General features: G+C 36.3%; 1 protein-coding gene across 2 annotated transcripts in view; it reads right to left on the bottom strand.

The window, feature by feature from the left end:
- Window positions 1-23,765, bottom strand: part of GAS2L3 (growth arrest-specific 2 like 3) — a 53,003-nt gene that overhangs the window by 16,363 nt on the left and 12,875 nt on the right. The window contains exons 2-6 of one of the 2 annotated variants that reach the window (XM_011934726.1): window positions 19,295-19,415; window positions 16,259-16,306; window positions 10,560-10,728; window positions 9,036-9,151; window positions 395-536 (exon numbers count right to left, since the gene is read on the bottom strand). In XM_011934726.1, coding sequence (XP_011790116.1) covers window positions 395-536; window positions 9,036-9,151; window positions 10,560-10,728; window positions 16,259-16,276 — 445 coding nt within the window. In that variant the 5' untranslated portion in view covers window positions 16,277-16,306; window positions 19,295-19,415. The remainder of the gene's footprint in view (window positions 1-394; window positions 537-9,035; window positions 9,152-10,559; window positions 10,729-16,258; window positions 16,307-19,294; window positions 19,416-23,765) is intronic. The other variant, XM_011934721.1, reaches the window with a different exon arrangement.

Raw genomic sequence — 23,765 nt, 5'->3', positions numbered from 1 at the left:
TGACCTCGGCTCACTGCAAGCTCCACCTCCCGGGTTCATGCCATTCTCCTGCCTCAGCCTTCCAAGTAGCTGAGACTACAGGCGCCCGCCACCACGCCCAGCTAATTTTTTTTTTTTTTAGTAGACAGGGTTTCACCGTGTTAGCCAGGATGGTTTCAATCTCCTGACATCATGATCCACCCGTCTCAGCCTCCCAAAGTGCTGGGATTATAGGCATGAGCCACCGCACCCAGCCCTGATTCTCCAATAGTTTAACATATATTCAAAGTATACATTTTTCTAGGAAAATGAGATGAGGCATTTGAGTCCTTATTTGGAAAGAAAAATTAGAGGTTAAGGATATTAAAACCTCCTAATTAGCATTAAAAACAAGAATGTCAACAACATCACTTACCTAAACCTTCAGATTCAAAGAGGTAAGTTTCATCAACCCCAATGTCCCTACACCAGTGAAGGAAGTTTGCGGTATTGTCCCGAGCAAAGAATGAACCTGATGCAGCATCTTTCTTACAGGGCACTTTTCTCACTGGAAAATTCTGGAAAAGATAAAAGAATAATTTCAAAAATGTATCAAGGATATTTTCATTAAACAGTCATTTTGATATTACTAAATAAATGTTCAATCCATCACCTGTAACCAAAAAGTACACAACTTTGGAGAAAAAAGATACTTTTGAAAACTGTTTTATTTTACTTTAAAGCAGAGGTCCCCAAACCCTGGGCCACAGACTGGTACTGGTCCGTGGCCTGTTAGGAACCAGGCCGCACAGCAGGAGGTGAGCAGTGGGTAAGCAAGCATTATCACCTGAGCTCTGCCTCCTATCAGATCAGCGGCAGCATTAGATTCTCACAGAAGCTCGAACCCTATTGTGAACTGTGCATGCAAGGGATCTAGGCTGCGTGCTCCTTATGAGAATCTAATGCCTGATGATCTGAGGTTGAGCAGTTTCATCTCAAAACCCCCCCGGCCCCAAATCTGTGGAAACACTGTCTTCCATTAAACCAGTCCCTGGTGCCAAAAAGATTGGGGACTGCTGCTTTAAAGTATATTCCAGAAAAATGATTCCTAGAAAAACAATTTGGTCAAAATTAGCAGTAGGATCAAGCATCTCTCAACTCTTTCTTTTTAAAATAATGTAAGAATCTTAAATTAAAATAAAAACTGACAGCCTAATAATTGCAAAGCACTCTTAATGGTATGTCTCTCTAAACATAGTTCAATATAAACCTCAAATTACTGCTATGTTAAAAGTTAAGAGATGGGTATGATGACTCACTTGTAATCCCATCACTTTGGGAGGCTGAAGCAGGACTGCTTGAGGCTAGGAGCTCAAGACCAGCCTGGGCAACATAGTATGACCTCATTTCTACAAAATATTTTTTTAAATATTAGGCAGGTATGGTGGCATGTAGCTAAAGTCCCAGCTGCTCAGGAGGTTGAGGTGAGAGCATCACTTGAGCCCAGCAGTTCCAGGATGCAGTAAGCTATGATCATGCCACTGTACTCCAGCCTGGGCAACAGAGCAAGACTCTTTCTCAAAAAAAAAAAAGAATCACAGACACCCATTTTTGCTTACTTCCTTCCATGTAGATTCATAAAGATGGTTCTGAGTTTCTTGAGGAGACTATCAAATAAGGAAGTAGTTGTTCCTTCTTAATTAAAGTTCTTTGAAAACTGATGATCTAAGTTTCACAGAATCTTAATTTTTTTTACTATCTGCTCCAAGATTATTTAGATAATTCTGCTGAGGCTAAGAGATTTTTTTGTTTTGGTTCGGTTTAAATTTTTACTTGAATAAGCAATCCAAGAATATGATTTTTGTTAATGCAATAGGTACAGTAGGATACTGTGCCTTTCTCTCACCTACTGCCAGTTCTTCTCTCTCCCTAGAGTTAAAATAACCACTATTACTAGTTCCTTGTATATCCTTCCTGTTACTATTTATTTCCAAAACTAAAATAACCTTAGGAGTTTTTTTTCCCTGATTGAATACAGACTATACAATCATTGAAAAAAAAAAAATCAAACCAACAGCAAACTACAAAGTATCAACTGAAATCCTCTCACCCACATTTTGGCAAGACATCTCTATGCACAACTATACACATATTTGTATCTACAAAATGTCACATAAGCCATTCTTCAATTTGATTTGTGTGTGTATGTGTGCATATACACTAAATGACAGGTTGTAGACATCATGTGGGGTTCAAAATAACATATTTAAAAAATTGTTTCTAATGAATGTATAATATTCCAATGTGCCTGGTTACCATAATTAATTTTTAACAATTTCTCTATTGATGAAAATTTAGGTTGTTCCTAATTTTTGTACTATAACTTTCACAAACTTCTGATTATTTTCTCAGAATAAATTCCTACAAGTAGAACTATGTATCAAAAGATGTGCTTTAGGGGGCAGAGCGAGGTAGCCCCATACAAACCTACAACATTTGTCTTGCCCACAGGAACATCAAATTTTAACAACTAACTACACACAAGAAGCACCATTACAAGAATCAAAAATCAGACCAGAAATCTGGTTTTAATTTCATATCACTGAGAGAGACATTGAAGAGGGAAGGAAAAACAGTCTTAAATTGCCCACCCCTCCCTCCATCTTCCCGGCAGCAACCACATGGCACAGTGAATCTGTGTATCTGGGAGAGGGAGAGTACAGTGATTTTGAGGCTTTACATTGAACTCACTGCTGTCCTTACACAGCAGAAGGCAGAACCAGGCTTTAGTAGCTGACGTCTGCCCATGGAGAAAGCATTTGGACCAACCCCAGCTAGAGGGGATTCACCCATTACAGTAATAAGAGCTTGAGTTCAGACAAGCCTCGCTACCATAAACTGGAGTGCTCTGGGGACCTAAGTGAACTTGAGGGACAGTCTAGGCCACAAGAATTGCAAGTCCTAGGCAAGCCCAGTGCTGAGCTGGACTCAGAGCCAGTGGACCAGAGGGGAGGAGCATATGACCTACTGAGACATCAACCAGGCTAAGCGTGTGGTTGCACCACCTCCCCCAACCCCTGGCAGCAGCCACAAGGTGCAGAGAAAGCTGTGCACTTGGAAGACAGACAGCACAGCAACTGGAGGACTTTACGCTGAACTCAGTGCTGCCTTGTCACAGTAGTGACCTAGCAGGATTCATCACCTGCTGAGTAAAGAACCCTTGGGCCCTGAATAATCAGCAGTGATACCCAGGTAATACGCCATGGGCGTTGGGCTGTCAGACATACTAGCTTCAGGTGGGACTGAATACATTCCCAGTTTTGGTGGCTACAATGAAAGACTCCTCCTGTTTGAGAAAGGCAAGGGAAAAGTAAAGCTGACTCTGTCTTGTGCCTTAGGGACCAACTCAGCCCCAGTGGGGTAGAGCAAGCTCTGAGGAGTCCCCAGCTTTAGGCCTCAGCTCTTGGTCAGCATTTCTGGACCTGGCCTGGGCCAGAGGGGAGGCCACTGCCTTGAAGAGTGAGTCCCAGGCCTGGCAGCATTCACCACAAGCTGACTAAAGAGCCCTTGGGTTCTATTGGCAGCGGCCTGGCAGAAACTCACATGGGCCAGTGGTGGTAGTAGCCACAGGGAGAGGCTCCTCTGCCCATAAAAAGAGGAAGAAAGAGTGGGAAGGACTTTGACTTGTGGTTTGAGTGCTGGCTTAGCTGCAGTAAAACAGTAATATCAGGTAAATTTCTAAGGTTTAAGTCTTCAATCTCTGGCTCCCAGACAGCATCTCTGGACCCAACCAGGGCCTGGGGGAACATGACTCCATTGTATATTATTTGTTTCTTTTCTCTTGCTACTTTTAGGATCCTTTAAGCATGAAGGAGAAATAAAGACTTTCCCAGACAACAAAATCTGAGGGATTTCATCCACACCGGACCATCCTATAAGAAATGCTAAAGTGAGTTCTTTATCCTTGACCTTTGGGAGTTTATTAAATGCCTTGAGGTAGTGTTCTTTGGGTTAAATCTGCTAGTGTTTTATAACCTTCTTGTACTTGAATATTGATATCTTTCTCTAGGTTTGGGAAGTTCTGTGACAATATCCCTTGCTATTAATAGTTCTTTTGCTTATGCAATCAGTTTAAAATAATGGGTTATAAGATATTATTTGCAAGCCTCATGGTAACCTCAAATCAAAAAACATACAACAGATACATGAAAAATAGAAAGTAAGAAATTAAAGCATACCACCCGAGAAAATCAGCTTCACTAAAAGACAGGAAGGAAGGAAAGAAGGAGCCGACCAAAAAACAACCAGAAAACAACAAAATGGCAGGAGTAAGTCCTTATTTATCAATTATAACACTGAATGTAAATAGATTAAAATCTCCAATCAAAAGACACAAAGTAGCGGAATGGATGAAAAAGCAAGACCCAATTATCTGTTGTCTCCAGGAAACACTCTTCACCTATAAAAACACATATAGACGGAAAATAAAGGGATGGAAAGAGATACTCCATGCCAATGGGAAACCCGAAAAACAGGAGTAGCTATATTCATATCAGATAAAATGAATTCTAAGACAAAACCCATAAGAAGAGACAAAGAAGGTCATTATATAATGATAAAGAGGTCAATTCAGCAAGAGGATATAAAAATTGTAAATATATATGGACCCAATGCTAGAGCACTCAGATAAATAAAGCAAATATTATTACAGCTAAAGAGAGAGACTCCAATACAGTAATAGATGGAGACTTCAAAACCCCACCTTCGGCATTGCTCAGATCTTCCAGACAGAAAATCAAAAAAGACACATGAGACTTAATCTTCACTATAGAACAAACAGACCTAACAGATATTTACAGAACATCTCATTCAGCAGCTGCTTTATTCTCCTTAGCAGGTGGATCATTCTCAAGCATAGATCATATGTTAGGTTACAAAACAACTCCTAAAATATTTTTTAAAACCTGAAATAATATAATGCATCTTCTCTGACCATAATGGAATAAAACTAGAAATCCATAACAAGAGTAATTTCGGAAACAATATAAACACATGGAAATTAAACAATATGCTCCTGAATGACACCAGTAGGTCAAAGAGGAAATTAAGAAGAAAACTGAAAAATTTTCTTGAAAAAAATAATGAAAACACAAATATCAAAACCTATGGGATACAGTGAAAGCAGTATTAAGAAGTAAATTTATAGCTGTAAGTGTCCACATCAAAAGAGAAGAAAAACTTAAAATAAATAACCTAACAATGCATCTTAAAGAACTAAAAAAGCAAGTGCAAATCAACTCAAAATTAGTACAAGAGAAATAATGAAGATCAGAACAGAAATAAATGAAATTGAAATGACAAAAACAATAGCAAAACATAAACAAAACTTAAAGTTGGTTTTTTGAAAGGATAAATAAAATTGAGACCTTAAGACTAAGAAAAAAGAGAGAAGACTCAAATAAAATCAGAGATGAAAAAGGAGACATTACAACTGATACCACAGAAATTTAAAGGATTATACTGAGCAACTGTATGACAACAAAACCTGAACAGACCAGTAACAAGTAACAAGATCAAAGCTGTAATAAAAGCCTCCCAGTAAAGAAAAGCCTGGGACCCGAGTGCTTCACTGCTGAATTCTACCAAACATTTAAAGAAGAACTAATAGCAGTCCTACTCAAACTATTCTGAAAAACATTAGAGGAGGGATTACTTCCAAACTCATTCTATGAGGCCGGTATTATACCAAAACCAGACAAAGACATATTAAAAAATGAAGACAACAGACCAATATCTCTGATGAATATTGATGCAAAAATCCTCAACAAAATACTAGCAAACTGAATTCAACAATACATTTAAAAGATTATTCATCATGACCAATTGGGATTTATCCCAGGGATGCGAAGATGTTTCAACATGTGCAAATCAATCAGTGTGATACATCTATCAATGAAATGAAGTATAAAAACCATATATATCATTTCAATTGATGTTGAAAAAGCATTTGATAAAATTTAAATCCCTTTGTGATAAAAACCCTAAAGAAACTGGGTATAGAAGGAACACACCTCAGCATAATAAAAGCCATATGATGACAGACCCACAGCTAGTATCATACCAAATGGGGAAAAACTAAAAGCCTTTCCTCTAAGGTCTGGACCACAATAAGGATGCCCACTTTCATCACTGTTATTCAACACAATTCTGGAAGTCCTAGCTAGACTAATCAGACAAGAGAAAGAAAGATTTGGCATCCAAACTGGAAAGGAGGATGTCAAATATTCTTGTCTGCAGATGATATGATCTTATATTTAGAAAAACCTAAAGACCTCCCTACACACACAAAAAAACTATTAGAGCTGATAAACAAATTCAGTAAAGTTTCAGGACACAAAATCAACATACAAAAATCTGTAGCATTTTTATGCCAACAATCTGAAAAAGAAATAAAAAGTAATCCCATTTACAACAGTCACAAATAAAATTATATACCTAGGAATTAACTTAAGCTAAGAAGTGAAATATCTCTGCAATAAAACACTAATGAAAAATTGAAGAGGGCACCAAAAAGTGGTAAAATATTCCATGTGCATGGATTGGAAGAATCAATATTGTTAAAATGGTCATACTACTCAAAGCAATCTACAGACTCAATGCAATCCTGATTATCAAAATAACAACGGCATTCTTCATAGAAATGGAAAAAAGATTCTAAAATTTACATGGAATCGCAAAAGACTGAGAATAGTCAAAGCTATCTGAGCAAAAAGAACAAAATTGGAGGAATCACATTACCTGACTTCAACCAAAACAGTATGGTACTGGCATAAAGAGACACAGACCAATGGAACAGAAAAGAAAACTCAGAAATAAATCCAGATAACTGTAGTAAACTCACTTATAACAAAGGTGCTAAGAACATAGATTGGAGAAAGGACAGTCTCTTCAATAAAATCTGCTGGGAAAATTGGGTATTCACATGCAGAAGAATGGAACTTGACCCCTGTCACTCACCATATATAAAAATGAAATAAAAATGGATTAAAGACTTAAATCTAAGACCTCGTACTATGCAACTGTTACAAGAAAACATGGAGAAAACTCTCCTTGACATTGGTCTGGGCAAAAACTTCATAAGTAATACCCCACAAGCAGAAGCAACCGAATCAAAAATAAATAGGATCACATCAAGTTAAAAAGCTTCTGCACAGTAAAGGAAACAACACATTGAAGAGCAACCCATAGAATGGGAGAAAATATCTGCAAACAATCCATCTGACAAGGGATTATTAAGTAGAATATAAAAGGAGCTCAAACAACTCTGTAGGATAAAATCTAATAATCCAATAAAAATGGGCAAAAGATTTGAATAGACATTTCTCAAAAGACACACAAATGGCAAACAGATATATGAAAAGGTGCTCAATATCACTGATATCAAAGAAATGCAAATCAAAACTACAATGAGATATCATCTCACCCCAATTAAAATGGCTTTCATCCAAAAGACAAGCAATAACAAATGCTGGCAAAGATGTGGAGAAAAGGGAACCCTCATACACTGCTGGTGGTAATATAAATTACTACAGCCACTACGGAGAACAGTTTGGAGGTTCCTCAAAAAACTAAAAATAGAGCTACCATATGACCTAACAACCCACTGGGTATATCCAACAGAAAGGAAATCAGTATATTAAAGAGATTATCTGCACTCCTATATTTGCTGAAGCACTGTTCTCAATAGCCAAGATTTGGAATCAACCTAAATGTCCATCAGCAGATGAACAGGTAAAGAAAACGTGGCACATATATACAATGGAGTACCATAGAGCTATAGAAAAGACTGAGATCCTGTCATTTGCAACAACATGGATAGAACTAGAGGTCATTATGTTAAGATCCTGTCATTTGCAACAACATGGATAGAACTAGAGGTCATTATGTTAAGTGAAATACAACAGGCACAGAAAGACAAACATCACATGTTCTCAATTATTTGTGGGTGCTAAAAATCAACAACTGAACTCATGGACATAGTAGAAGGACAGTTAGCAGAGGCTGGGAAGGATTATGGGAGGTGGGGGGAAGTGGAGATGTTTAAGGGTACAAACAATATAGTTAGAAAGAATTAGTAAGACCTAGTATTTGATAGTACAACAGGGTGACTATAGTCAATAATAATTTAATTGTACATTTAAAAACAACTAAAAGAGTACAATTGGATTGCTTGTAACACAAAGAATAAATGTTTGAGGGAATGGATATCCTATTTTCCATGATGTGATTATTACTTATTGCATGCCTGTATCAAAGTAACTCATGTACCCCATAAATATACACACCTAGTATGTACCCACAAAATATTTTTACAAGATATACTTTATTTTCAGTGATATATATGTATATATACACACACATATCATCCACTGTCCCTCAGAATGATGATACTCCCTTATATTTCCACCAACTGTGTGTAAATTTGCAGACTCCAAACTCTTGAGAATACCTACATTTGATGAGGAGAGAGGAAACCTTACTGATTTCAAATCATGACTTCAGGACTAATGAATGAAAACTGTCTAAAAACATTTATTATTTATCCAATCAATATTTATAGAATTTACTACCAATGCAATATATGGAGAATATATAAAGAAGAAAATAATAATAGCAGCTGCTACTTGTGTGCCAGGAACCATCACAAGCTCTTTTCCCATTTAACCCTCACAATAATTCTAAAAGGAAGTTATGTTAATGTTCTCAAGAAGAGCTAGATTGACTATGCATCAAGCACTATGTTAGACACCATCTGTACATTCACTCATTTAATTTGACTGAACTCTCACAAATAAATCCTAAAGTAACTGTTAATCTCATTTTACGAAATCCTAAGGTAACTGTTAATCTCATTTTATGGAAGAGAACATTTTTCCAGATCTTGAAAAGGGTTAAGTAAATTATTCAACATCTCATAGACAGTTGGCATGGAAGTTTACAACCTTCTAGAGATAAGAAATGTACATAAATTAATAGGTACCAAGACATAATATCCATACTGTCAAACATTTACTTACCCCTGATTCTTCAGAGTTGCATGTTTTCACCATGTTTTGAAGAACATCAATCAGTTGACATAGTAGTATTCCATTATCAAGTTCTTCCAATAATTTTTCTGCCTTAACTTTAATACCTAAAAACATATTTCAAAGTTAAGACTCTTCTAGAAACATAAATTCAAACAATACGGTTAAAATTAATTAAATAGAATCAGATTACAGCAAAACACTAGAAAAATATCAGATCAGACTCTAAATACTCTTAGAAGGTACAGTTAAAATAGCAAATAATGGCAAGTTAATGATACTGAAACAAAAATATCTGTAATGTAGAAGTACAGAAAAAATATAGAAAACCGACATCGATTTTATTTCATTTGAAATAAATTCACTGCATATTAATATTCCTTGCACAAGAAAAATAGTCTCTATAAATAAGATGGACTTAGTTCCAATTTTAAAATTAAAGACAATACCATAACAAATACCCAGGGAATACTAACGTTTTACTTCTAGATTGTCTTCTTTAAAAACGTTATTATTACATAATAAACTCTAAACATTATCCATCAAACCGATAATAGACAAATACAGTGGATATTTGGTATTTTATTATCTTGGAAGGGCTATATCGTTTAAGATACTCTTTTTCATGAAAACTTAAGAATTCTACATAAAATTATTTAAAGTAAAATTTTTCTGGGGAGAAAGTTTAAAGCATTCATCATATTCTCTAATAGCGTAAAAAATATGATGCCAGACATTCTCCAACCTGATAATTCTTCCTAGGTTTCATATGCTTCTATCCTTCAATGCCTCAGAAATTGTAATCATTTTATCTACAGTATATGTTTCACTCAAAGTTCATAGCTTATACAACACTAAGGCGGGTCAGGGGTGAGGGGGGTGAATCAGTAAAAAAAAAAAAAAAAAAATTAGATCAATACACTTTTTAAAGATGATTTTAGGCCGGGCGCGGTGGCTCAAGCCTGTAATCCCAGCACTTTGGGAGGCCGAGACGGGTGGATCACGAGGTCAGGAGATCGAGACCATCCTGGTCTACACGGTGAAACCCCGTCTCTACTAAAAAATACAAAAAAACTAGCCAGGCGAGATGGCGGGCGCCTGTAGTCCCAGCTACTCGGGAGGCTGAGGCAGGAGAATGGCGTGAACCCGGGAGGCGGAGCTTGCAGTGAGCCGAGATCGCGCCACTGCACTCCAGCCTGGGTGACAGAGCAAGACTCCGTCTCAAAAAAAAAAAAGATGATTTTAATATTAACAATGAAAATGTTCATTATTCAAAGTTTATTGACCTCTTCAGTTAAATCTCAAATTTCCTACTATTCAAGACCCAAGGTTCAGGGTGAATCAGAGTATTTCCCCAGCTGAAATGTAACCTTGGTGAAAGCAAGGACACTGAATACTTCATTCACTAGAGTATCCCCAGCATCTGTAACAGTCACTCCTTGACAAAGAGTAAGGCTCTCAATAAATGCATATTGAACAAGATAATACAATTTGGGGTATTGTTTCAAGCATCACCTAATAAACCAGATAACCAGATTGATAGATCTTCTTGCATGGGCAACAGAGTGGCTTCATGCCTCACAGCTATCCACTCATCATACTGACAAACATTAGCCAATCCTGGTCCATGTCTGGGGGTCAGAGGACTCCGAGGACTTAGAGGCAGATCTTCTCCAAACCATACCTAAAGAAAAAAAAAAAAAATCAATCAACTGAATGAATAAAACCTTTGCTAAAAGTCATCATAATCCACACCAATATTTAAATGATGAAGCATAAATCATACATAATAGACACATATAAAAAGCTGCTGTAGCTCACAGCAAATATATAAATTAGAAGCAAAGTATTAGTCCTGTTCTGCTGCCCAGGCTACAGTGCAGTGATGTGATCATGGTTTACTGCAGCCTCGACTCCCAAGCTCAAGCAATCCTCCCACCTCAGCCTCCCAAGTAGCTGAGAGCACAGGCACATGCCACCACACTCAGCTAAGTTTTTAATTTTATGTATTGCAGAGATGTGGTCATCCTATGTTGCCCAGGCTGGTCTTGAACTCCTGGGCTCAAGCGATCCTTCCACTTCAGACTCCCCAAAGTGCTGGGATTACAGGCATGAGCCACTGCGCCCAGCCAAGACATTTTCAATATTCAATATTGTGGTCAACGTAAGAAAACCCCAAATTAATGAATGGATTCTACTATTGAGCCAAGAGGGTACAATTCAACAAATAATATTTTCCCTTCACTTGTTAGCTGAGTAAGTTTAACAAGTTACTTGACCAGAGTCTTAATATCTTAGCTGTAAGATGAGTTACTGATTCCTGCCTTATAAAATACACCTTTGTAGCATCTGGCATTGGGCCTAGCAGATAGCAGAGACTCAATAAACATTTGCTGAATGAATGAATAAATGAATGAATGAAGCATAAATGGCATTTTGCAAGCTTCAAATCATAATAACAGTGTTATCTTTTTTAAAAATGTCTAAGTAGTTTAGTTTAAAACAAGTGGGTGGCAAACTATAGTCCATGGGGTAAATCTTGTCTCACCTGATTTTGTAAGCCCAGAAGCTAAGAATAGTTTTTACATTTTAAAATGGCTGTTATATAAGTAACTGCATAATATCTCAATTTTGCCTACTGGTCCACAGAGCATGAAATACTACCTGGGCAATGCACAGTTTAGAATAATAACTGACACTCTATAAATTTTCTAATTTTATAGATGTTATAATAAACACTTGCAAAATTTTGAAATACAATTAGAGATTCTTTAATGTAAGATTATAGAAAAGGCTGTATCAATTCTTCAGATTGTAAAAGAAGTAATCAAGTCATTATGAAGTCACTTTTTAAAACAGATATAAATATCTCTTGTCCTCCTTACTGAACAACTTACAAAGGAATATTATTAGAGCCTAAGTGAAATGCATAGGAGATTCCAAGAGTGGGGTGGCTTGGAATGGAGAGTCAGAGCTTGAGTGAGGTGAGTGGGCATCCAGGTATGGGGACAGCTCTGTGCAAGATGTCAGACCCTGAGTAGGATAAAGAGGGCATCTAACAGGTGCAAAGAGGGAATGTCCCAATACAGAGTGTCAGAGTCCAAGTGAGCTAAGCATCTACCCAGGGTGTGGGTGGCAGCAATAATAAGAGAACAGTAACACACATGAGGATTTATCAAATGGGAGCCAATCTTCTCACTGAAGACAGGTGTAAATATGGAATGAGAGAAGCAAGAATGAATCCTTTGGTGTTGAATTCAAATATCTCTTATCTGAAAGCAAAGAAACTCTCAAAGAATGCCAAAAGGACACTTAAGCCAGCATGAAGGGACTTCTACTGGCTGAACTGAGGGCAATTTGAGCATTGAGATAAATAACAGAAATGGATTATACCACACTGAATAAAACAGGAAACTATGAGTTAACACAGATATAAATGAATACACTGAAATTTTGACAAGAATGGGATTTTTACATAGTCTCAAAGTACCTGCACCCAAAATACTACAAAGGGAAAAAGAGTAATTTTACAGTTCAGAAACCTGACAGACAGCATCAGAACAAATGATGGAGGTGAACTTCATCAATAACGGGACAAATAAAAATCGTATGCCACCTGATAGGACGCAATGAGAAAAATTCCTGCCCAAGATGCATAACGTGAGTTTAGTCATGAAAAAACATCAAGCAAATCCAAATTGAGGGACATTCTACAAAATAAGTGGTCTGGAATATTCAAAATTATCAAGGTAATTAAAGACAAGCAAAGACTGAGATACTGTTCCAGCCTAATGAAGACTAAAGAGACATGAAAACTAAATGCAGCACATAATTCTGAACTGGTTATTATTGAGACAACTGGCAACACTTGAAAGTGGCCTGAGTATTCAATGGTAGTACTGCAACAGCATTAATATCCTGATTTTGATTATTTCATTGTGGTTGTGTAGGAAGATGTCCTTGTTTTTGAGAAATACACACTAAAATATTCAGAGATAATAGAGCATTAGAGTCTTCACTTCCTCTCAAATGGCTCAGGCAAACAAATTTCTCTGTACTACACTTAACTACTCTGTAGTCTGTGATGGCTTTAAATTTTTTTTATAAAACCAAACTTTTAAAAAAGAACTGTAAGTAAAAGGAATACCAAGTGAATCTAGTCCTTTCTTGATTTTTAAATGTAGACCATTTTCCCCTTAAAATGTATTAAGTGTATTGGGGTTCATTTGAGACAAGTCTTACTATACCAGATCAAAAGTCATAGCAATTCCACAGGTAATGCACACAAATTGGTGGCGGGGAGCAGGGGAAACTACTTCCAATCTCTTATGATGAGAAATAAAGATTTTTTTTAAAAACCCCAAGGCAAACAAAGAAAGTGAATAAACTCAAGAGGCATGCAGGGGTAGGGAAATCTAATAAAAAATAAAATAAAATAAAAGTAAATTTTAAAACCCTATCAAAGACAAAAAAGAAATGTAAGTTATTTAAGGGACATTTACTTCAGGAATTAGGGTAGGGATTGGGAAATGAATTCCTAAATATATGAGGATCCCATGAATAGGAAAACAATGTTATTTATTTCCCTGAATTCTCTTAAAATTATTTCCAAGGAAGTACAGTAATGCTTCTAATTCTTCCCTTTATAAGCATATCTTATTTCTATTATAATCCTCAGACTCAGTGTAATGCTTAGTACATAGTATTCAAACATATTTGTTCAATAATTGAGGAATAGATATTAGCAAATGACTGTACCATCAAAATCAAAATGTATCTTACAATCAATTGTATTTGACAGTCAATGGAATATGTTATTTGTCCATTAACCATCTGGTTGAGCTGAAAAAAAGCAGAGCAGATGTAAATGTCTGTCAAGGAAAGAAGAGCATAAATTAAGAGGGTGGTTTTTTAAATCATGTATGAAAATGGAGACACTAACATTTTTTAAAAAGTCATTTTTACTTCTTGTCACATTAGAGAGAAGAGTACATGTTGGATTTTCCTATTATGGCAAGCAGACGACTTTAGTCATAACCTGGGCTAGTCAGTAGAAATTACTATTAAAAGTTAGACATTAACAAAAACTGCATGTATGCAGATTGTTCTCAAGCATGCTGAAAGCTGCCATATTGTCATTAAGAGATATTTAATTCATGGGTACTCTACAGATTAACTTAGTACTTGCACTTGCTTACATTTAGGCAAAATTTTATGCCTATGTACAAATGGGCCTTTTCACAGAGAGTGATTTCATAGCCTTTGTCAGATTTTCAAATGGAACTATGACCCCAGAAAGGTCATATACTATTGTCCATTGGCTTTTATACTATATGCTTTTATACTATGTGTTTATATTTATACTATATGTTTATATTTATACTATATGTTTATTTATTAATGTTTATTTATTAATCAGAATGAAGGACACAGATGAATGGCAAGAAATATCTTAAACTATTAAATTAGTAAGACATCAATTAATAACAACTATTCACTGGATGTCTCCTCTCTGCAAGACACTTAATAACCAAGTAACTGTCTAACATAATTGGCAGAAAAAGAGGTGGAAATCCTGGGAAGTCCTTACATTTAGCAGCAAAAACCTCCACGAGACATGTGAAGGGAGGATAGTCTTGGGAAAAAAAAAATCAATAAAGACAGATCTTGGAATGTGGATCAGAGAAGATTTTATGAAACCATTACACAAACTATGAAAGAATCTACCATGTTAACAAAATATAAATGTCCATTAGTGTAGAAATAAGGAAAAATATGGGCAATGTGGCAGCAATAAAAATACTCTATAAGGAATCAAGAAAATAAATGATAAGAAACTAATGACATTCCTGAGACTTGGATAAAAAGGGGATGAACAGAAGTAATCAGCTCACAAATGATTTTGAGTAATAACAGAGTTCTGAGCATATGCCAGTGGACGTGAGAGGACCCAAAGGGGAAGAATAAGACCTTTTAAGAGACAGTCACGGACTCCCCAGTCCCAAAAGGAAAAGTATGATGGAACTCTATTAGTAGAGTAGGAGATTATAGCTGCAGAGTATAGGAAGGTGGACAACAGGGTCACATGCAGGGCTGTTCTTCACCATTTGATAAATTCTCTTCTCTAGGCTGTCATCCACTGTTATATTGACAAGAGAAAGGAAAGGAGAGAAGAGAAGAAAGAGGAGGAGGAGGAAAGACTAACTGACTTTTATGACACAGGTACTACCTCCAAGTTTATATCTGGAAAATTGTATCATACCAAGGATACAACCAAACTTCTGACGTGCTTACAGGCAATATATATTCTAACAGTCCCTTTGCACATGTTATCTCATTGATTCCTCACAACTACCCTGCAAATTAATCACTATTATCCTCACCATAGAGGTAAGGAAGCAGAGACTCGGAAGTAAGATAACTTGCCAGAATCCTGGAATCAAGGGGGCAGAACTAGGATCAGAACTGAAATCTAATTGATGCCAAGTTTTACTTCCCAAAGGAAATTTTATTATCAGTTGCTTGCTTCTTTCCAGGCAGACCTTCAATGTGACTTTTATTTTTAAGTTAATATTCAATCATGTTCTATTTTTACAAAATAAAGAAAACCTAAAAAATAAGAATAATATAGCAAACACCAACTCTGGAAATCATTCAAATATAAGGCAATTCTGGTTGTCTCATTACACCACCCAGCTTGCACTCCTCCACAAAAACAAACAAACAAACAAACAAAAAAAACCATTCTTTAAAACTTTAATGGCCAGTCATATACAGGCATTTATAGGGCACATGAACAACTATCTGAAATTTAAAAACATATATTTGTTTTCACTGAAAGCTCTTTTAACTATAAATACATACTAAATTGTAATGAGGGGAAAACCACAAAATATTCCACTTCTTTTCCCACAGTGGTATAAATAATACAGACCTACCAACCCTAAGGTATTTTTACACTTGTTCTTAGCCAAAAGGCCAAGAAGAGATAACCCTAAGGTATTTTTGAATTTTACAAATATTCAGTATAAACAAAAGCTTAGAATGAAGTTTTTGAGAACTAGAAAGTTAAAATATAGTATTTGTTATTAAAATGTGATGCTTAAAAAAACTAGCACAGTAAGAACACTTCGTGATAATTTTATGTTTGCTATTATTACAGTTCAATTATATTAATCTCATAATTTAAATATTTTTCCAAGAAAAAAACTTACTTGAATTGCAGGCTGCATAGTCACCTATCTTGAAATGAAATTTCTTTTCTGAAAAAAGAACAAAATATTAACATACAGTTAACAGTGGCAGTTTTGCTACTCCCCCAAACCCCCAAATTACAAGATTTAGGAATGTGTTTACTCGACTGCAAATATAAAACTTTCTCTTCTAGTTAGAATAGTCTGACTATAAGAGAATTCGCATCACTCCTTGCTTTTTACTTCATAAAGGACTACTCATTTGAAAAAGGAAAACCTGAAACAGACTTTAATATAATACTTCTGGCATTAGCATCAAAGTAATTCTTGAACCATCTGGACAGTTTTGAAAAAAAATTAACAACAAAACTTAGCTCATATAAAAGTCTCCCAGAATTTTATTTTCCCCTGTGAACATAATGTAAATATAAATGTTACAACAACCGATATTGAAGTTATCTTTTATCTGATTGTCATCAAAATCCTAACAGGTCATATGGACTTTGCATAAATTCACAAACTTGACTATAAGCTTATTCTGCTAATAAAGATAAACATCAATTTTAACTGTGAACGAAAATGCTCAATGCCTCCCCATAATAATTTTCCAAAGACAAAAAAAAACAGCAATTTTAGCTCCAAAGTAGTATTCTTGAAATCTACATGGAAAAAAATACTTTAATTCATTGAATTAGGTAAATACAATTCTTTCCTATATTTTCAAAGGGATAAAAGTGAAGAGTTTAAAAACATTCAACAGTATAGATTATAAAAACCTAAGATTTTTTATTGCTCATAGCAGCATAATAAGCTAGTCTATTTTTATTATAAACCACCTTTAAAATATTTTAAGAAAAAATATACAATAATTACAAAGCTAATGCTATTACTTTCCAAGAAAAAGTTATTTTTTCCTCTAAGATATATCACTCATACCTCATGCACAGTGTCAACTATACATACCACTTTCCTTTCAGGAACATTCTTCTAGTACCAAAGTTGAACCTGAGCTAAACCATACTGAAAAGCCTAATATTAGAATACATTTTCTTTGCAGGAAGGCAAAAGACAACAGAATGTCCTTTTTGATGTCATTTTCCCTTCTCTCCACCACAGCAAAAGGCCAAAGTACAAGTGAGCATTCCTAATGAGCTTGTTATGCTTCCCACGAGCTAATTCAGTGGGGAATACATTTTCCTTTAGCATAAATAATCCTTTGTCCGCAACAAAGATCCACTTCTCGGAAGTAAGAAGCTTCCAAGACTATTTTTTAAAAATGCAGCAAAGAAGCTGCTCCTATTAAAATGGAGTTCCACATAATCAGACAAGAGCTTTAACAGTTGGAGCTGCCAGCCCAAAACAAAAGAAAGCCTAAATTATAAGGCGTCTGCAAATCAAGAACAGTGACACATTCACAAAGAAGCTATCACAAGAATGTTTAGTCGTTGCACTTTTTATGGAAAATTCAACAAAATTAGTTTTATGAAAGAAATAAAGAATTTATGCACAATATTTGGTCACTTGAACTTTAGCAAGAGTCTTCACATACATTTTTAAAATCATTCTTCTTGCATAACAGAAAAAAATACTTTCAAGATGACAAAAATATAACCATCTGGATTAACTTTAAAAAAGAAATTCTTTAATAAAATAGTATGCAGACAAGTTATTATGTATCTTCATACATGAACATGTGCTTTTCATTGATGAGATTTTATCAGTCAATCATCAATTAAGTAATGAGTACTCACTATGTAACAGATACTAAAAACCAGTTTTTGGTATTTTCTAGTCATTCACTATCATCTTTCCAAGGTATTTTTGTGTCTCGGGCATTTATTCCCAAGAGTAGCTTCTTAGCCCCAGTCCCCGATCTGTATCACAATCACAATTCTTGCTTCTCCTTCATTTTATTACCTATTTTCCTCTTTTCTATCATTCCCTAAAAATCTGTTTCATATAAATCAATTACACTGAACCAGTGACACTTTATTTTGCATCTTAATTAGCAACATATTGTCCTTATTTTTTGTTTTTGTCTTTCTGTCTTTTTGAAGAAGTCTATTTCAATTCTTTGCCAACTTGAGGAAGTCTTTTCCCTTAGATTTGGTGAGTGTGAAGGAAGACCTCTCATGTAACCAAGTCTAAACTACACTCTAAACCTGCTGGGAATCTTTCACAAGACACTCTTATGCATAGATCATACAAAGTTAGGAATACTATACTTAACTTTTAAAATCCGAGGAAAATGTTGGAAACACAGAATGTGCTCATCCCTCTGAAATTTGATCAGAATTTGAGCCTAACCCACTCATCTTTAAAAATTTTTTTAAAGTCATGAGGTACTCAAGATTATTTGTATTAAGGCTCTTCATTCTAATTTGACTTCAGATCATAATGGGATTAAAAACAGTAACTACTGAACCGATCTTTCATCCCAAAGACATAGGCTCTGAAACTTACATATTTTCAATCCTTTCTCACGGTATACGGTAAGATGGGGAGAATTCAAAGTGTCATGGCTCCAATCTGTTACAAATCTGAAGTCAACCAGGAAGAGTAGCAAACAAAAAATAAGCAAGGAAATAAGGTAAGTTTCTTCAGGAAAAAGAATAACATTAATTGCCGTTGTGCCACATATCCATTCAGCACTCAGCCACCAGATTATCGCCAAGATATACAAGCTGCAAGGGTAGGATCAAGTTGAGATCGCAGTTACTACCAAGGAAGAGAGAGGAAAATGACCCTGGGGAGGAATGCACAAGGGCCTTTCAACTGTACCAGTAAGATTTTATTTCAAAATAAGTGGTAAGAACAAAGATGTTATTATACTAGTCTGTATGCCTTTCTGTATGTCAAAATATTTCATCCTTTTCTAATGCTTCATTTAGAAAAACAGTTGAAGAATACATCCTTTCTGATTTGCTCAGAAAAAAGTTTCTTAGCTTTAAAATTCTGAGTTAAATGTTTCCTAACTGCCTAATAAAGAAAATAGAAATACTATATCTATACCAATCATATTTCATGTATTTCTTAATGTGTACTAAAATAACTCACCATAAAGACAGCAATGGGGTAGTAGAAGGTATTGAACACATCTGATTTGAATTCCAGCTCCAGAAAACACTGGCTATATGACTTTGGAGTAGTTAACTTCTCTGAGCCTCAGTGTTCTGATCTGTAAAATGAGATATGACCATTTCCTTCTTATGGCTGCTGTAAAAATTAAATCAGATGATACCTATAAAGTACCAGATAAATAGTTAGCACTTAACAAATGAATTACGAATATGGTGATGAGACATAATTGTAGTTCATTTGATATAATTTATCTAATTAAAAAGAGATAAGAAAACAATGCTAGTAATACTCAGATATCATTAAGCATAATTTGGAAAGCTTCTTTTACTAACACAAAAATATAGTTGTAAATGTGAGTAAAAGCTTTAAAATAAACACATCATAATTGACAGGATACGCAGATAAAAATTTGTGATTGACAACTCACTTTGCTAGAATAAATATTTAGGAATTTATTTAACATAGACCCTTCATTCCCTTCAACCTGTCTCTTCACTGTCCTCTCTATCAGTTATACTTATTTCTGGGGCTATTTAACTGTTTGCACTGTAATCTTTTTTCATGTGGTATACACTCATTTATTTATTCACCTCCTTTACTGAACTAGACATCATAGGCAAGAGACACAGTGATGAACGTAAAAGACGTGTTACTGCCCTTGTGGAGCTAATAAACCAGTCGAGAAGACTAAAAATAGCAAATACCTAAATGAATACATAATTTTTTACTCCTATTTTTTATTTTTCTACAAGTTATTGGGGTACAGGTGGTATTTGGTCACATGAGTAAGTTCGTTAGTGGTGATTTGTGAGATTTTGGTGCATCCATTACCCGAGCAGTATACACTGCACCATATATATTTGTAGTCTTCTATCCCTTTCCCCCCTCCCACTCTTCCCCCCAAGTCCCCAAAGTCCATCGCATCATTCTTATGCATTTGTGTCCTCATAGCATAGCTCCCACATATCAGAGAGAACACACAATGTCTGGTTTTCCATTCGTGAGTTACTTCACTTAGAATAATAGTCTTCAATCTCATCCAGGTCACTGCAAACACTGTTAATTCATTCCTTTTTATGGCTGCATAGTATTCTATGATAGATATATTATATATATGAGGGGGAGCGCACACAGTTTCTTTACTCATTGATTGATGGGTATTTGGGTTGTTTCCATGATTTTGCAATTGTGAATCGTGCTGCTATAAACATGCGTGTGCAAGTATCTTTTTCGAATAATGACTTCTTTTCCTCTGGGACTGCTGGATCAAAAGGTAGTTCTACTTTTAGTTCTTTAAGGAATCTCCACACTGTTTGCCATAGCATCTCTACTAGTTTACATTCCCACGAGCAGTGTAGAAGTGTTCCTTGTTCACTGCATCCATGCCAACATCTACTGTTTTTTTATTTTTTGATTATGCCCATTCTTGCAGGAGTGGGGTAGTATTGCATTGTGGTTTTGATTTTCATTTCCCTGATCATTAGTGATGTTGAGCATTTTTTCTTATTTTTGTTGGCCATTTTTTATCTTCTTTTGAGACTTGTCTATTCATGTCCTTAGGCCACTTTTTGATGGGATTGTTTTTCTTACTGATTTGTTTGAGTTCATTGTAGATTCTGGATATTAGTCCTTTGTCAGATGTACAGATTATGAAAATTTTCTCTCACTCTGTGGGTTGTTTGTTTACTCTGCTGACTGTTCCTTTTGCCATGCAAACTAAAAGCTCCTTAGTTTAATTAGGTTCCAGCTATTTATCTTTGTTTTATTGCATTTGCTTTTGGGTTCCTGTTCATTAAATCCTTGCCGAAGCCCATGTCTAGAAGGGTTTTTCCAATGTTATCTTCTAGAATTTTTATAGTTTCAGGTCTTAGGTTTAAATCTTGAATCCATCTGGAGTTGATTTTTGTATAAGGTGAGAGATGAGGATCCTACATGTGGCTAGTCAATTGTCCCGGCACCATTTGTTGAAAAGGGTATCCTTTTCCCCACTTTATGTTTTTCTTTGCTTTGTCAAAGATCATTTGGCTGGAAGTATTTGGGTTTATTTCTGGGTTCTCTATTCTGTTCCATTTCCTATGTGCCTATTTTTGTAGCTGTACCATGCTGTTTTGGTGACTATGGCCTCATAGTATAATTTGAAATCAGGTAGTGTGATGCCTCCAGATTTGTTTTGTTTTGTTTTGTTGCTTACTCTTGTTTTGGCTATGCAGGCTCTTTTTTTGGTTCCAAATGAATTTTAGAATTATTTTTTCTAGGCCGGGTGTGGTAGCTCATGCCTGTAATCCCTGCACTTTGGGAGGCCGAGGCAGACGGATCACAAGGTCAGGAGATCAAGACCATCCTGGCTAACACAGTGAAACTCCGTCTCTACCAAAAATACAAAAAACTAGCCAGGTGTGGTTGCAGGCGCCTGTAGTCCCAGTTACTTGGGAGGCCAAGGCAGGAGAATGGCATGAACCCAGGAGGCGGAGCTTGCAGTGAGCCGAGATTGCACCACTGCACTCCAGCCTGGATGACAGAGCAAGACTCTGTCTCAAAAAAAAAAAAAAGAATTGTTTTTTCTAATTCTGTGAAGAATGATGGTGGTATTTCAATGGGGAATTTGTAGATTGCATTTGGCAGTATGGTCATTTTCACAATATTGAGTCTACCCATCCATGAGCATGGGATTTATTTCCATTTGTTCGTGTTGTCTATGATTTGTTTCAACAGTGTTTTGTAGTTTTCCTTGTAGAAGTCCTTGACTCTTTGGTTAGGTATATTCTTTTTTTTTTCCAGCTATTATAAAAGGGGTTGAGTTCTTGATTTTATTCTCTGCTTGGTTGCTGCTGGTGTATAGAAAAGCTACTGATTTGTGTACATTAAGCTTGTATCCAGAAAGCTTGTTGAATTTTTTTATTGTTATGGGAAGTCAGGGACCCTAAATGGAGGGACCGGCTGGAGCCGCGGCAGAGGAACATAAATTGTGAATATTTCATATTAACATGGACATTTATCAGTTCCCAAATAATACTTTTTCCTTATGCCTGTCTTTACTTTAATCTCTTAATCCTGTTATCTTCATAAGCTGAGGATGTACATCACCTCAGGACCACTATGATAATTGTGTTAACTGTACAAATTGATTGTAAAACGTGTGCTTGAACAATATGAAATCAGTGCACCTTGAAAAAGAACAGAATAACAGCAATTTTTATGGAACAAGGGAAGACAACCATAAGGTCTGACTGCCCGCGGGGTCAGGCAAAAACAGTCATATTTTTCTTCTTGCAGAGAGCCTATAAATGGATGTGGAAGTAGGAAAGATATCGCTAAATTATTTTCCTAGCAAGGAATATTAATATTAATACCCTGGAAAAGGAATGCACTCCAGGGGGGAGGTCTATAAATGGCTGCTCTGGGAATGTCTGTCTTACGCGTTTGAGATAAGGACTGAGATATGTCTCCTGTCTCCTCATGCTTACTAGGGTGGGGAAAAACTCCGCCCTGGTAAATTTGTGGTCAGACTGGTTCTCTGCTCTCGAACCCTGTTTTCTGTTGTTTAAGATGTTTATTAAGACAATACGTGCACCACTGAACATAGACCCTTATCAGTAGTTCTGCTTTTCCCCTTTGTCCTGTTCCCTCAGAAGCATGTGATCTTTGTTAGACCCTTATTAGTAGTTCTGCTTTTTGCCCTTTGAAGCATGCGATCTTTGTACCTACTCCCTGTTCTTATACTCCCTCCCCTTTTTTTTTTTTTTTTTTTTTTTTGAGACGGAGTCTTCCTCTGTGGCCCAGGCTGGAGTGCAGTGGCGTGATCTCAGCTCACTGCAAGCTCCGCCTCCTGGGTTCCCGCCATTCTCCTGCCTCAGCCTCCTGAGTAGCTGGGACTACAGGCGCCCGCCACCTCGCCCAGCTAGGTTTTTGTATTTTTTAGTAGAGACGGGGTTTCACCGTGTTAGCCAGGATGGTCTCGATCTCTTGACCTCGTGATCCACCTGTCTTGGCCTCCCAAAGTGCTGGGATTACAGGCTTGAGCCACCGCGCCCAGCCCTCCCTCCCCTTTTGAAACCCTTAATAAAAACTTGCTGATCTGAGACTCAGGCAGGCATCATGGTCCTACTGATAAGTGATGTCACCCCCGGCGGCCCAGCTGTAAAATTCTTCTCTTTGTACTCTCTTTACTTCTCAGCCGGCCAACACTTACGGAAAATAGAAAGAACCTACCTTGAAATATTGGGGGCGGGCGGGTTCCCCCAATATTTTATCTGTTCTAGGAGCTTTCTGGAGGAGTCCTTAGGGTTTTCAAGGTAAACAATCATATCAGCAATCAGTAACAGTTTGATTTCCTCTTTACTGATTTGAATGCCCTTTCTTTTTTTTTTTTTTTTTTGAGACAGAGCCTTGCTCTGTTGCCCAGGCTGGAGTGCAGTGGTGTGATCTCAGCTCACTGCAAGCTCTGCCT

The sequence above is a fragment of the Colobus angolensis genome, unplaced genomic scaffold (assembly GCF_000951035.1).
Source record: "Colobus angolensis palliatus isolate OR3802 unplaced genomic scaffold, Cang.pa_1.0 Scaffold10, whole genome shotgun sequence".
In the NCBI taxonomy this organism is placed as follows: domain Eukaryota; kingdom Metazoa; phylum Chordata; class Mammalia; order Primates; family Cercopithecidae; genus Colobus; species Colobus angolensis.
This window is presented reverse-complemented; position numbering and strand designations above follow the sequence as displayed.